General features: G+C 43.2%; 1 protein-coding gene across 1 annotated transcript in view; it reads left to right on the top strand.

The window, feature by feature from the left end:
• Positions 1-8969: 8969 nt before the first annotated feature.
• LIN9 (lin-9 DREAM MuvB core complex component) overlaps positions 8970-14414 on the top strand; it is a 137047-nt gene continuing 131602 nt past the window's right edge. Inside the window, exon 1 of the mRNA XM_007936977.2 lies at positions 8970-9048. Coding sequence (XP_007935168.1) covers positions 8970-9048 — 79 coding nt within the window. The remainder of the gene's footprint in view (positions 9049-14414) is intronic.

The following is a 14414-nucleotide window of genomic DNA, read 5'->3' as shown; positions in this document are numbered from 1 at the left end:
TTTCCTTCTACCTTTCTGATTTTCACAGCTGTCTGATGACAAGATTTTCCCCTTGGGTGCCTGTTCTGGTGTGCTCACTTAAATGATATTCCCCAGTTTATTAAAAAATTCCAGACAATATCTGAATGTGCTTGAGTTTGTGTGTGCAAAGAGCATGTATCTCTACTTTGCCTCTCAAGGAATAATGTTCCATGACTTTTCCATAGCTTGTCATCAAGATATTGGTGAAAGGGGTTACCATTATTCCTTCAAAGAGGTGGTGTTCTTCCTTATCCTTGGCTCCATTATGCTGATTGAAAAACAAAGAAACTTCCATAAATGACCTGGGGTATACCAGCAAATTTTGCCAAGCATAATGTCTTTAGAACTGGTATCTCAGAAATACAGCTAACAGCATTCAATTCCTTTTGGGCACAATTTAGAGAAAAAGGACATAGGAAAGAGTGGCAGAGAGCTGGTGTTCGTGTGCTGGGATGTGTGCCAGGTGTTTTACATAAATGATCTCATTTAATTCTCACTACAGTCCTAGGAAGGAGCTTTAATGATCCCCTCCTATATTTTATTTTTTAACCAAATGAAACTTTTACCTGAGTCTCAGGAGAAACAGGCATTTGATGACCCTCCTAGGGGTCATTCTAAGGAAACAGGACCTGCCAGGAATTCAGTTTGCATCTTCCTGTAGCCACTTGGGTCCAATAGAAAAAACAGATTCTCTTTCTAGCATAGTTTGCAGAATAGTAAGTAAAATGTTTGGCAGAAAAGAAGGAGTGAAAAGGAAAGCAGCTTGTGCTTGGTCTCTTGTTTGCAGCTAGCATTTACAATTGCCCAGCAAAGATTCTCTCTGACTTTGCATCCTTGCTAAGTGGCTTGGAAAGGGATCCCATAAAAAGTGACAAAGATTTTAGATTGAGACAAAACCTAAAATGTCTAAAAATAAGTGTTTTTTTCCCTAGCTGCTTTGTTGAGATATAATCCATACACCATACCATTCACCTATTTAAAATATACAACCATCATCACAATCAATTTTAGAATATGTTCACCTCCCCAAAAAGAACCCCATAATATTTAGCCATCACACCCCATCACCCTCATCTCCCACAAACATCCTTAGGCAACTACTAATCTATTCTGTCTTTATAAAACCAACATCCACTGCCATCCAGTTGACTCTGACTCATAGCAACCTCCATTGGATTTCCAAGGTGGTAAATCCTTACGGAAGTAGATTGTTCCATCTTTCCCTCCATGGAGCAGCTGCTGGGTTTGAAACACCAACCTTCTGGTCAGTCAAAAGCCTTCAGCACTGAGCCACCACAGCTCCTTCTGTTTGATAGGAAAAACAAAACAAAACAAAACAAAACTCACTGTCGTACCATTGGTCCTGACTCATAGCGATCCCTCCTTGGGTTTCCGAGGAGGTATCTCTATGGAAGTAGATTGCCCAATCCTCCTTCTGATAGACGGATCTGGAATTTCTAGCTAGTCAAGGGCACTGGAGCCCTGCCTGCACCATCTGTCTCCTAAACACACATACCAAACCCTACCTTACAAAGTGATGAAACTCAAGTTACACAGTCACATGTAGGCTTTTTAGGTGGTATGAAATTAATGAATTCAGTCCTTTGTTCAACAAATATATCCTGAGCATCTACCATGTGCCAGGCACTGAGCTAGACACATGGTTCCTACTCTCAAAAATCTTACAGGCAATTTTAATAAAGTGAGATAGGTATTGTAAGGAAGTGCTGTAACAAAGAGGAGTTCTTAGTGGGAACTTTAAAAGCACCTATTAGGTTCGAACCCATCAGCCTGTCTTTATAGATTTGCCTTTTCTGGCCATTTCATATTGTCAAGTGGATATTTCAAGTGGAATTACAACGATATGTGTTTTTTTTTATGACTGGATTCTTTAACATGGCATAATGTTTTCAAGGTTCATCCATGGTGTAGCATGTATGCGTACTTTATTTCTTTCATGGCTGAATAAAATTCCATTGTATGAAAATACCACATTTTGTATATCTATCAGTTGGAGGACACTTGGGATGTTCCCACTTTTTGGCTGTTTTAAATAATGTTGCTATGAGTATTCACTTATAAGTTTTTGTGTGGGCATATATATTCATTTCTCTTGGGTGTATACCTAGGCGTGGAATTGCTCAGTCATAACTCTATATTTAGCTTTTTGAGGAATGGCCAGACTGTTTTCCAAAGAGGTTGTACTATTTTACATGCTTACCAGCTGGCGGTTCAAACCCACCAGCCACTCCTCGGAAGGAAGATGGGGCAATCTACTTCCGTAGTGATACTGCCTCGGCAACCCAAGGAGGGGTCGCTATGAGTCGGGTCCGACTCGATGGCACACAACAACAACAACAACAACACCAGCTGTGTATTAGGGCTCTAATTTCTCCACATCATCACCAACACTTGTTATGTCTTTTTTTTTTTTTTTTAAATAGGCATCCTAGCAGATGTGAAGCAGTTTTGAACCACAATCATTGTGGTTTTGATTTGTATTTCCCTAACCACTGATGATGTTGAGCATCTTTTCATGTGCTTATTAGTCATTCGTGTATCTTCTTTAGAGAAATCTCTGTTCAGATCTTTCACCCATTTTTTAATTGGGTTTCTTGTCTTTTTTTTAATTATTGAGTTGTAAGAGTTCTTTATATATTCTAGATAGCAGACTTCTCTTATCAGACATATGATTTGCAAGTATTTTCTCCCATTCCCTGGGTTGTCTTTTCACTTTTTTGATATTATCTTTTGAAGAACACAAGTTTTAATTTTGATGACATCCAATTTATATTTTCTTTGATTGTTTTGTGTTTTTGAGTCATATCCAAGAAACTGTCACCTAATCCAAGGTTCCAAAGATTGATATCTATGTTTGTCTTCTAGGAGTGTTATAGTTTTAGCCTTTTTATTTAGATCTTTGATTCATTTGGAGTTAATGTTTGCATATGATGTGCTGTTGTTGTTATGTGCTGTCGAGTTGGCCCCAACTCATAGCGACTCCTCCTTGGGTTTCTGAGGCAGTATCACTACGGAAGTAGATTGCCCTATCTTCCTTCCAAGGAGTGGCTGGTGGGTTTGAACCACCAGCCTTTTGGTTAACAGTCAAGTGTCTTAGGCACTATGTCACCAGAGCAGAAATACTATTTTAAGGAAAATCTCATGTCACAGTTTTCATTAAGGCAATAGTGTCACATACTAATCCTCATTAAACTTGGTGGTTTCATCCATAATATCTAGCATATGTAGAGAATTTTACCTTTTATTAATTTTATCAACACCCATCCTCACACTGTGATCCAGGGACAACAGTGTAATTATGTTCATCTCACAGATGGAAAATTGAGGCAGAAAGGTTCAACAACTTGTCCAAGATCATAGTGCTCACAAGTGATTGATGGCACCAGCTTTAGAACCCATGTCTCCTGGCTCTTGTTCTTAGTGCCTTTTTCCAGGGTTCAAATCACAGTGCAGTAAGAGGATTGTGAAGGGCATTACCAGGATAGCCATTGCACATATTTTGTCTTATAGAAACAAAAAAGGAGTTCTAGTAAAGGCAGAAAACCAACACTCAATAGAGATCTTGACAGGCAGTTAGTTTATGTTACATAATTTAATCTTCACAATAACCCTCTGTTATATTGAATTGGTCTCCCTAAAAGATACATTGAAGTCCTAACCCCTGCGCTAGTGAATGTGACTTTGGGGAAATAGGGTTTTGCTTTGCAGATGCTATCAGTTAGCAAAGTCATACTGGAGTAGGGTAGATCCTAATCCCTTTACAAAGGGATTGAATGGTGGTTTATAGAAGGAAAGATGGGCAGAGAAACAGAATCACATAGGGGGAGGACAGTTTGTGAGGATCCATCTACAAGCACATGGATGCCAAGGGTTGCCAGCGGCCACCAGAAACTAGGACAGAGTCATGAAACAGTTCCTCTGTCACTCAAAATCTCCAGAAGGAATGGACACAACCAAGACCCTGAATTTAGATGTCCAGCTCCAGAACGGTGAAAAAATAGATCTGTCATTTAAAGCCACCCACTTTGTGATATTTTGTTATGGCAGCTCTAGGAGACTAAGATACTCTTCAAGAAAAAGGAAGCAGCAGCTAAAAATTCTTGAGAGTGGTTAAATAATTTGCCTAAGGTCATGGTCAAAGGAAATAACCAGCTGCTGTTCAGTCAATTCTGACTCATGGTGATCCCATGTGTGGTGCAGTGAATTACTTGGTATGGCTTTTCTAGCCGGTGGTCTTTGTGTCTCCCACTAGATGACTGGGTGGAACTATGCAAATGTAAAGTGCTTGTGACACACCTAGGGAATTGCATAGCTTGCTAATGATATAAATATAGTAGTTAGCACTCCTGTGAGGCTGGGACCATGCAAATAAGGTGTATGGAATTCTAATGTGGGGATCAATTAGTTTTGCCATTCTGCTATGCTTAAAATTAGCCCTCCAAAAGGCAGCAGTAGGGATCTCACTGCCATCAAAAGAGAAGAACCAGAGGTGGAGTAGAGTGCATTCTTGGACCTGAAATCCCTGTGCTGGACCTCCTTGCCAGAGATGACTGGCAGAGGTGACCAACTGAGATGACCAGCTGAGGAACCAAGAGGCATGAGACAGAGCAGTGGGCTTCCTAGCCCACAGAGTGAGAAAGCTGAGTGCCTTTAGGCAGGAGGCTTGCTGGTAGAGTGGGGTGCACCTACATGTACCCACTGAAAGAGCTAAAAGAGCCTTCTAACACTTTCCCGAGTAGGGCAGAGGCCAGGCTGAGAGGCCAAGCGCCAGAGAAGTGTGCCTGAGGGCACGGCAGAGGGGAGACTGTCCTGATCAAAGAATTGTGTCTTGAGAGCAATCCTGAATTTGAATTGTAATCTGTTACTTCCCCCAATAAACCCCATAATCATGAGGATTGTCTATGAGTTCTATGTGGCCATTGCAAAGAATTATTGAACCCTCTAGACAAATGGTAAAAAGGCTGGGGGTGGGGGTGGAGGGTTGTATGTCTGGCCTCATAAAAATAAGCCTTGGGCTGTTGGTGGTGATTCTCTTTCCCTTGTGAAGTTAGAGGAGGTCAGAGGAACATGCCACCTCCACATCCTTTTTGCACTATCTGGGTCAGAGTAGAACCATAGGGTTTTCCATGGGTGATTTTTCAGAAGTAGATAGCCAGATCTTTTTACCTAGGTGCCTCTGGGTGGACTCAAACCTCCCATTTTTTGTTTAGCAGCTGGGGGCATTAACAGTTTACACCAACTAGGAACTACAAAGGAAGTAGGGGAATTCACATATTAACTCAGATCCTGGTGCCATCGCTGAAAAAAACCAACCAACCCATTGCTATTGAATAGATTCCAACACATAGCAAACAAACTTATTGGACAGAGTAGAACTGCCCTATGGGGTTTCCAAGGCCGTAACCTTTAGAAAGCAAACCGCCACATTTTTCTCTCATGCAGTGGCTGGTGGATTTGAACTGCCAACCTTTCAGTTAGCAGCCAAGCACTTAATCATTGTGCCACCAGGGCTCCACTACTCCTGGAATATTTACATGGTGAGACTGAAAGAGCTGAGGCTGCAATTCTACCGGTAACATTTCTTTCTTTCATGTTTTAAAATAACATGAAGATGATTTTCACCAAATCATGATTAAGATTCTCAAGTGAAGTGAACTGTGTGCAGTATATTTTTTTCCATTACCAACTCAAATTTCCAAAACTTTATCAAAAGTAATTAGAAACAATCACATATAACAAATCCTTATTTAAGGTTCATTGGTAGAATTCTTGCCTTCCTTGTGGGAGACCTGGGTTCGATTCCAGACCAATGCACCTCATGCACAGCCACAACCCATCTGTTGGTGTAGCATGTGTGTTGCTATGATGCAGGTTTCAGCAGAGCTTCCAGACAAAGACTGACTGGGAAGAAAGGCCTGACAGTCTACTTCTAAAAATCAGCCAATGAAAACCCTATATATCTCAAGGATCTGAACCCATTGTGTGTGTGTGTGTGTGTTGGGGGGGAGGTCACAAAAAGCCAGGGGTGATTCAGGAGCAGCTTACAACAGCACAACACACATACAGTCTTCAGTCATTGCAATTGACATTTAACACCGAAATAATTCAGTGTATGTTTAATGGGTCATGGGACTGGAAATGATAAAATCTGTTATGCCTAATATTTGGCTTATATTTGTTTTCTTATGGTGTATTTGTATCTAGCTTTTTCATCACTTAGCATCCTTATCCAAAATTTAGTTTTATTTTAAAAAAGCAAACAAATGCAAATATATAATCCTGTCATTTTAGATTGGAAGAAATTTAACAGTCTTGTGATGTGTTATTCTCATATCAGAGGGAGAAATTGAGGCTCTGAGAGCAGGCCAGATTTCTGATTCTATCATCTGGTTGCTGCTCTCCTTGTACAAGTTACCAGGTTGTCAGGAAGATCAAGTAAGTCAATGATTCTAAAACTTTTCTTAACTATCCACACAGTTAATAAGTGGTAGATATTAGTCTGGGAGCTTCAGTCTTCTGGGTGCAGGAAGAATCATTTAGGGTTTTTATTTGAAGTATAGATTATCAAGGAAAGTGCCTTAAAAAGAAAAATCTACATTTAAACAGCAGTCTTGTGTTTGAGCAAACTACCTTGTGATAAGGAACGCTGGTAGCACAAATGGCTTAAGAGCTAGGCTAGTAACTGAAATGTTGGTGGTTCAAATCCACCCAGTGGCTCCACAGGAAAAAGACCTGGTAATCTGCTTCTGTAAAGATTAAAGCCAAGAAAACTCTATTGGGCAGTTCTACTGTCACATGGGGTTGCTATGAGTCAAAATCAACTTGACAGCACCTAACAACAACTTTATGATAAAACCAGGTTTACTTTGATCTGATGTGGAAGCTTCCAATCATTATAGTAACAAAACTGTGCACAGAGTGAGTTTCTCTTACTCAGTTAACCTACTTCTTTTTTTATGTTTTCATTTGCTTGAACTCATCTCCAGATTGATATTGAAGTACAAGTTGCTGAAACCCCACAGGTGCTGACCTATAGGGCCCAGTTGTTTTCCATCTTCTTAGAGGGCAGATCAGAATGTGTTTAGAAGGCATATGAAAGGTTAAGTTAGTGATGAAAGATTGCTTGATAAAATTGAACTTTTCACATCCTGCTCCCCCTTCCCTCAGTAAGTGGCAGCACTGAGCAGGTACCCAAGGCAGAAACTTGGCATTATCAACAATACTTCCTCTTTCTCACATCTAGTGAACCACCAAGTCTATTTTCCTCACTTCTTGAGAGGTGGAATGCTTCCTGTCCCTCCATGCCCTCGATACTACTTACTTAGCAGTGGTGGTAACAGCAGCAGTAGCTATTTGAGTCTAAATTAATGCTAGGAACTATAAGGGCTTTATATCTATCATCATTTGATGATCCTCAAAACAACTCTGTTATTATCTGCATTTCACAGATGAGAAATGGAAGCATGGAGAACCAAATTTAGAAACTTGCTTGAGCCTGCACAGCTAGTAGCCAGAATCCCAACCCAGGCCTTCTGACCTCTCCAGCCAATAGTGCAGGCATTTCTCCCCTTGCCTGTGTCTGCTCCAACAAGCTTTCTTCTAACTGGTTTCCAGGACTTTTGTGCCTTGCCAATCCGTTTTCCACGTTTTTGTTCTATGAACAAATCAAATTATGCTACTGCTGACTTCTTCATGGCTCTAGTGCACTCAGCAAGTCCAACTCCCTACCGTGGACTGGCCTCTGTGTACTGTTCAGTCCTCATCTTAAGTCTATCACATTTCTGTTCCTGGAATTCACCTATGCTTTTACTGCTTGTTTCCTCTCCTCCCTTCTGCCCCTAAATTCCTGGAAAGGATTGGAGTTCGGTAACATTTGTTAAGTGAATTGTTAAAAAGCAGCAGTGGTTTATTACTGGACAGTGTTACAGACAGGAACTGTGAAATCTCTCTCTAGGCTTCTTTCAAAACAGGATGAATTCTCATCCAGGGTTCTCTTAACGTTCTGATCAGGGTACTTCATCACCTTGTAGTGTCACTATTAGTTTTTGTCTGTATCCTTAGGAAACGTGTTTTTCATGCTGTAATTTTCTCCCAGCTCACTGCATGTGCCAGGGTAGAAAGGATGGATCAAAGAGCTAAGCAGAACAGTTCTGTAGGTGCCGGCCTAAACGCCTAACTTCATGACCTCTCAAGGTCTTTCTTCCAGGCTTCGTGCAGCTCAGGTCCCAACATGCTGGCGAGGTCCCCTGGTTCATAGGGGAACGCAGGGACCCTGAATTCTGGATGGACACTGTGGGGCAGCTGCGGCCTCTCCCTCAGCCGCCCCCTGACTGGAGCTCCGTATCAGGGAAGGGATGAAGGAGAAGGAGAAACGTAGATTTTCGGAACCATGAAAAATATACTCTGAGTAAAGCCCACTCGGGTAACGCGACCAAGAGCCAAATGCTTTTTTACCCCCTGCCAGGCCCACAGGTGCCTCCTCCCTGCCCCGCCTGGGCCTCCCTCCCATCTTCCCTTCCTTTCTCCTGTCTGAACAAACAACTCGTAGTTCCCGCAGCTGCAGCGCGAGACGAGAAACGCGCGCAGGGAGCGAGCCCCGGAGGGGGCGGGCGGCGCGGGCCGGGAGGGGGGCCCGGACGGCACTCGGGAGCACTCGCCGCTCCTCCCGCGCTCCGGCGCCGGGCCCGGGCAGCGGAGGCGCGCGACGGACCTCTCCGCGCCGCCTCCCTCCTCCCGCTCTCTGGCCCGGCTTGGGACAAGGTCAGAGGAGCAAGGCGCGGTCCCATTTGGCAGCACCCCCTCCCCCAGTAGGCGCAGGCGGAGCCCGACCCACCACTGCCAACCGGGGCGGGAGCAGCGCGGAGCAACGCCGCGGGCAGCGAGCTCCGCATTCGAACCTCCCTCGCAAAGACTGTCGCCGCCCCACAATGCACCGCGGCGGACAGCCTTTGAAAAAGCGGCGCGGCTCGTTCAAGATGGCGGAGCTCGACCAGTTGCCTGACGAGAGTGAGTAGCACCTCAAAGCAATCCCTCTTCTTCCCGCCAGCCGCCCGCCCCAGAGCTGCCCCAGCTAGGACGGGCGGCCGTGCCCTCAGCCGGGCGGGTGGACTAACTGCCAGTCCCACTGTGGTCCTCCTAGTCCTTTCACTCCGGTGTTGTCGCCGCGTCGCCGCCTTTGTTATGGTGCCTGTGTGTTGGTTTCTGGGGTTGTGTGAGCGCCAGGACCGGAAACCGAAAGCTCGGGAACCCAGCCTGTGCCGGGCACAGGCGGTGGCTGCTCTCCTGGCTGGACTCGGGGGCACCCGGCTGAGGTGGAGGAAGAGCGGCCCCGGTGCGCGGGGGCTGTCCTCACCGCCTGCACCACTCGCCGGCGCTGAGAAGCCTGCTGGGGTTATGTAACTCGGCTGTCCCGGGGCTGGGGTGGGCTTGGGCTGGGGAGGGGGTAGTCACAGCCCCGACTTCTTGCCTCAGCTTCTTATCTTGTCTTGACTCAGTTCCTGGCTCTACAGACACTTGGGATCTTCACTGTTCCCCCTCCCCACCAGTGCGTCCACCTTCAGAAGTGTTTCCGTGTCAAGGGGCTGGCCCCTTCCCCTGGGACCACAGGTGGCTGTGGACCCTTACAGAGATAATCCAGACTGGATACACCAAGTGTTCAGGTAGCCCCTGTCCACAGACTTTCTTCTGTGTGTCTTTGTGAATCATGGGGGTACCTTGTACACATGGATGTGACCAATACAACGTGCATACTCTTCTGACACCTCTGTACATTAATTACTAACCATGGTTACCACTCTGCCGACGATGAGATCTCTGCGACACATATGCTCACTTGTGTTTAGTATGTAAAAGCACCAATTCTGTAGTTTAAAGCACAATGGAACTTAATTTTGTAATTTTAAAATTGCATAGATATGTAGAAAGGCAAATATTTTTATTAATTACAAAAAAGATCCTGAGTACACACTCACTATTCAGTTTATGTATACATATCATTTGTGAGAGTTCTGGTATAGCGAAAAAGGCTCAATCACTGTAAAATCATTTGTGCAAAAAGGCAAATAGACTTAAAATGAAAGCTAATTCTGTTTTCTTTGTGGAGGTCACATATTCTTAATGTGTTACAAAGTAAATAAAAAGCTCTAGTTGTAGTTTAGTAAAGCTAGTGAAAAGTTGTATCAAAAGAGTTTGGGTTTTTAATTTGCTCTAGACCGGCAGGCACTAAGTTCCAATAGAACTTTCTCAATGATGGAAATGTTCTGTGAAGTTCAGTATAGTAGCCACTAGCCACCATGTGGTTATAGAGTACTTAAAATGTGTCTAGAGTGACAGAGGAGCTGAATTTTAAATTCTGTTTAATTTTAATTAAGTTTAAATAGTCACATGTGGCTAGTGGATTGTATCTCTTGACTGTCCGTGAGTTTTATTGTTTCTTGTTTGGAGAATACAGATCATTGTGACTTACTGTGCTCCCAAAGTAAGAGTGGGCCTTCTAAGTATGATACACTTTTTGTCTGAAAGTTTTTTTTTCATCCTCATGATCTTTGTTGTTGTTAATTGTAGTCATTCTCTTGAATAAGAGGTGATTTAAGTGGTTTTCAGTATAACTCTTGGAGTATTTGCTTCATCATCAGACATTTTTTGAGGATTTACCATGGTTCTTTCTAGGAACTTGGGAGTTTACTAGGGTTTAAATCACAGCTCCACTCTCAAACTATATGACTTAATCATTTTTATTATTTTGTGACATTTCTGCTACATTGTGTGGATTGTCTATCTTGTTGAAAGCAGGGATTGCCTTACCTGATTTGTTACACAGTTTCACAATCAAGTATACATAAATATTTCATTTATATGGAGAGGCATTATACATGAAACAGGCAGGGTCTTGAAAAAGGGAAAGGAATTTCAATTTGAAACTGGAAATAACATGTTTCTTTGACAAATTTAGGCAAGAGGATTGGAAACAACGTGTTTCTGTGCAAAATTTAGGCAAGGGGACTAGCTAATGTATTAGTAATAACCAGCATGCTATAAACCAAACCCATTGCCATCAAGTCAGTTCTGATTGATGTAAGATTTCCAAGGCTGTAAATCTTTATGGAAGTAGATTGCTTCTTCTTCCTCCTGCAGAGCAGCTGGTGGGTTTGAACTGCAGACCTCCTGGGTAGTGGCCAAATGCCCTAAGTGCTGAACCACCAAAAAATCAAAAAAACCAAACTCACTGCCATCAGTGGGATCCGATTCATAGCTACCCCTCCTTGGGTTTCTGAGGCAGTGTCACTACAGAAGTTGAGGAAGTAGATTGCCCAACCTTCCTTCGGATAATTGGTTGGTGTTGGTGAGTGTGAACCACCACCCTTCTTTCTGATTAGCAGTCACATGCCTTAGGCACTACACCACCAGGTCCCCATTGAACCACCAGTGCTCCTTAATAGCCAGCATAACATTATCAGTAATAAACACTACCATTGTTGAGTACTTGCTATGTAGCAGACTCTGTGCAGTGTTTTACATATATTTGCTTATTTAATCCTCATTTCAGTTGAGGTAAGTACTCTTTTAAGAGTTTTGATTTTTTTTTTTTTTTTTTTTTTGAGGAAATTGGAGCTATTTTCAACCCAACTCTTTACTCTGAGCTTTCTTAACATCTCTCATTTCATATCCTCTCTTAGGTGCCGCAAAGGCCTGTTAAACTTCTCAGGTTCAAAAATATAACTCATAACCCCACTCCAGGACACAGACTTTTAGTGGTTTCCGTCTTAATGAATGTTGTTGTTGTTGTTGTTATGTGCCGTCGAGTCGACCCTGACTCATAGCGACCCCTCCTTGGGTTTCCGAGGCAGTATCACTACGGAAGTAGGATTGCCCAAGTCTTAATGAATAGTTTCACTTATTCAGCTGGCAGTGCAGAAACCTATAGGTCCATCTTTGTCTCTTCTCCCTTCCACTTCCCATATTTAAGTCTTTATTGTAACTTCTACTTTTTAAATATCCTCAAATCTACCTACTTTCCACGGAAACATCAATCTAGCCCAGATTGTCAGCATCCTCTGCCCAGAGCCCTGGTAACACAGTGGTTAAAGCACTTGACTACCAACTGAAAGGTTGGTGGTTCAAACTCGTCAGCGACTCTGCAGGAGAAAGATGGTACCATCAGGGTCCAGAAAGATTTATAGCCTTAGAAAGCCTGTGGGGCAGTTGTACTGTGTCCTGTAAGGTCACTGTGACTCAGAGTAGATTCATGGCAGATTAATTGTTTGGTCCTCCTACTCTTCTTATGGCTAATCTTTCTCAGATGTTATCTCCTTGGGGAAGGCTTCTTTAACCATCCTATGTAAATTACCCCCTGTGTTAGACTGGGTTCTCGAGAGAAACAAAACCAGTAAAGCTTATAGAGAGAGAGAAAGAGAAATTTATCTTAGGAAAATGGCTCACACGCTTATAGAAGCTGGCAAGTCTCAAGTTCTTGGATCAGACGTCAAGCTGGAAGCTTTTCCTGACTCACACAGCTGCAGGGGCTGAGGAGCTCAAGGTTGGCAGGCAATATACTGGCTGTTGACTCCAACGAATGACAAATCCAAGATCTCCAGGCTGAATGGTGGATTGTTCACTCACGGACAGTTGTAGGCAGAATCCCAATCCATGGAAGAGTGTCTCTTTTCCAAGGATGTCCATAAATATACTGGAAGCAGGCAATACCCCTAAGGAACCTTCCTTTCAAAGAATTGGCTGCTCAGAACATAATCTAATCCCATCATGGGAACAACCCACATCACAATTGTTTAAACCACACAGAATTGTGGTCCAGCCAAGTTGACACACAGCTCCAACTATCACACTGCCTTTCCCACTAACACACACACACTGATAGCACCCTGTTTATTTTCTGTATAGCAATTATTGTGAGCTTTGGCTATTATTTATCTTGTTATTGTGTGTCTTTTCCCGCTAGAATGTAATCTCCCTTAGAGAATGGGCTTTCTCTCTTATTCCAAGGGATATCCCTAGACTAATTTTTTTTTTTTCTTATTGTGATTTGGGTGAAAATTTACAAAGCAAATTCACTTTCCATACAGCAGTTCACATACAACTTTGTCTTATGACACTGAACACAATTCACCACAATGCAACAACTCCCCTCCCATTCCTCCCGACAGTCACCTCTTCCCTGTGTCCATCCCTTCATGCACCCCTGCCCCCTGAGCTGTCTCCCTGTGCATAAACAACCTTTCCTTCTCCCATGATTGTTCTTTCTGAGGAGTGTATTTACCTCAGGTAAATGTTCAACTCCTATGCCTATCTTTTGCTTGGCTGGAAGCCACAGGTATGGGTTCAATTCCAGACCTGAAGGGCAGCTAGGGGCCATAGTCTCAGTGGTTCCACCAGGCTCTATCAGACCAGCAAACCTGGTCCCCAACCCCCCTTTGTTTTTCCCAAATGCTTTTGAGTTTTGTTCCACATTGTTCTTCCTCTCTATCCAAGGTCTCCTACATAGATCCCCCTCCAAGTGGTTGACATTGGTAGCCGGGCACCATCTAGTTCTTCTGGTCTCATAGTTGTATAGGCTGTGGATCGCATGGTGTGCCAGTTGCTAGGACTAATTGTTTCCATGAATCTGGTTTTCTTCATTCTTCTTTGCTCTGGACCAGGAAAGATCCATTGTTGCATCCAGATGGCTGCTTGCAAGCTTTTAAGATCCCAGTTGCTACTTGCCAAAGTAGGATGTGGAACAATGTTTTGTGTAGTATGTTATGCCAATTGAACTTGATGTCCTCTGGGACTATGGTCCCGAGCCCACAGGTTCAACTACTCAGTCCCTCTGGGTAGCTGGCTATGACCAAGAAGTGACTACAACTTTGTCTCTTGTCAGCTCTACTATACACTTGGGAATTCAGATCATACAAATACAGTTATAGGACTAATAGGGTCTGCCAACCCTATACATGGTCTTGGGTACACTCCCCACTTCATAACCTAATAGTTCAGCCTATCTACCCATCTATCCACCCATATACCCATGTTTGTCTTCACTGACAACTCAGTACTGTATGTGTAAAAGGGTTCATTTTTGTTTTCTGTACCTCTCATGTACTTCTCCATGTCTTCTTTCTCAATGCCACCATATTGATCACTCACATTTGATAGAATGCCCTTCTCTTCACTCAAATCAATACTTATCTCTACCTATCTAATGGTATTCCCTCCCCTCCTCTTAGAATAATTCTTTTATTATTATTATTATTGTGATTTGGGTGAAGGTTTACAGAACAAATTTACTTTCCATACAGCAGTTCACATATACTTTGTCTCATGACATTGACCACAGTTTACCACAATGCAACAGCTCCCCTCCCACTTCCTCCCCATAG

This window comes from Orycteropus afer, unplaced genomic scaffold (assembly GCF_000298275.1).
Source record: "Orycteropus afer afer isolate SDZICR_OR568_19922 unplaced genomic scaffold, OryAfe1.0 scaffold00039, whole genome shotgun sequence".
Taxonomy (NCBI): Eukaryota; Metazoa; Chordata; class Mammalia; order Tubulidentata; family Orycteropodidae; genus Orycteropus; species Orycteropus afer.
Note: the sequence above shows the minus strand (reverse complement) of the source record. Positions and strands in the feature narration are given on the sequence as shown.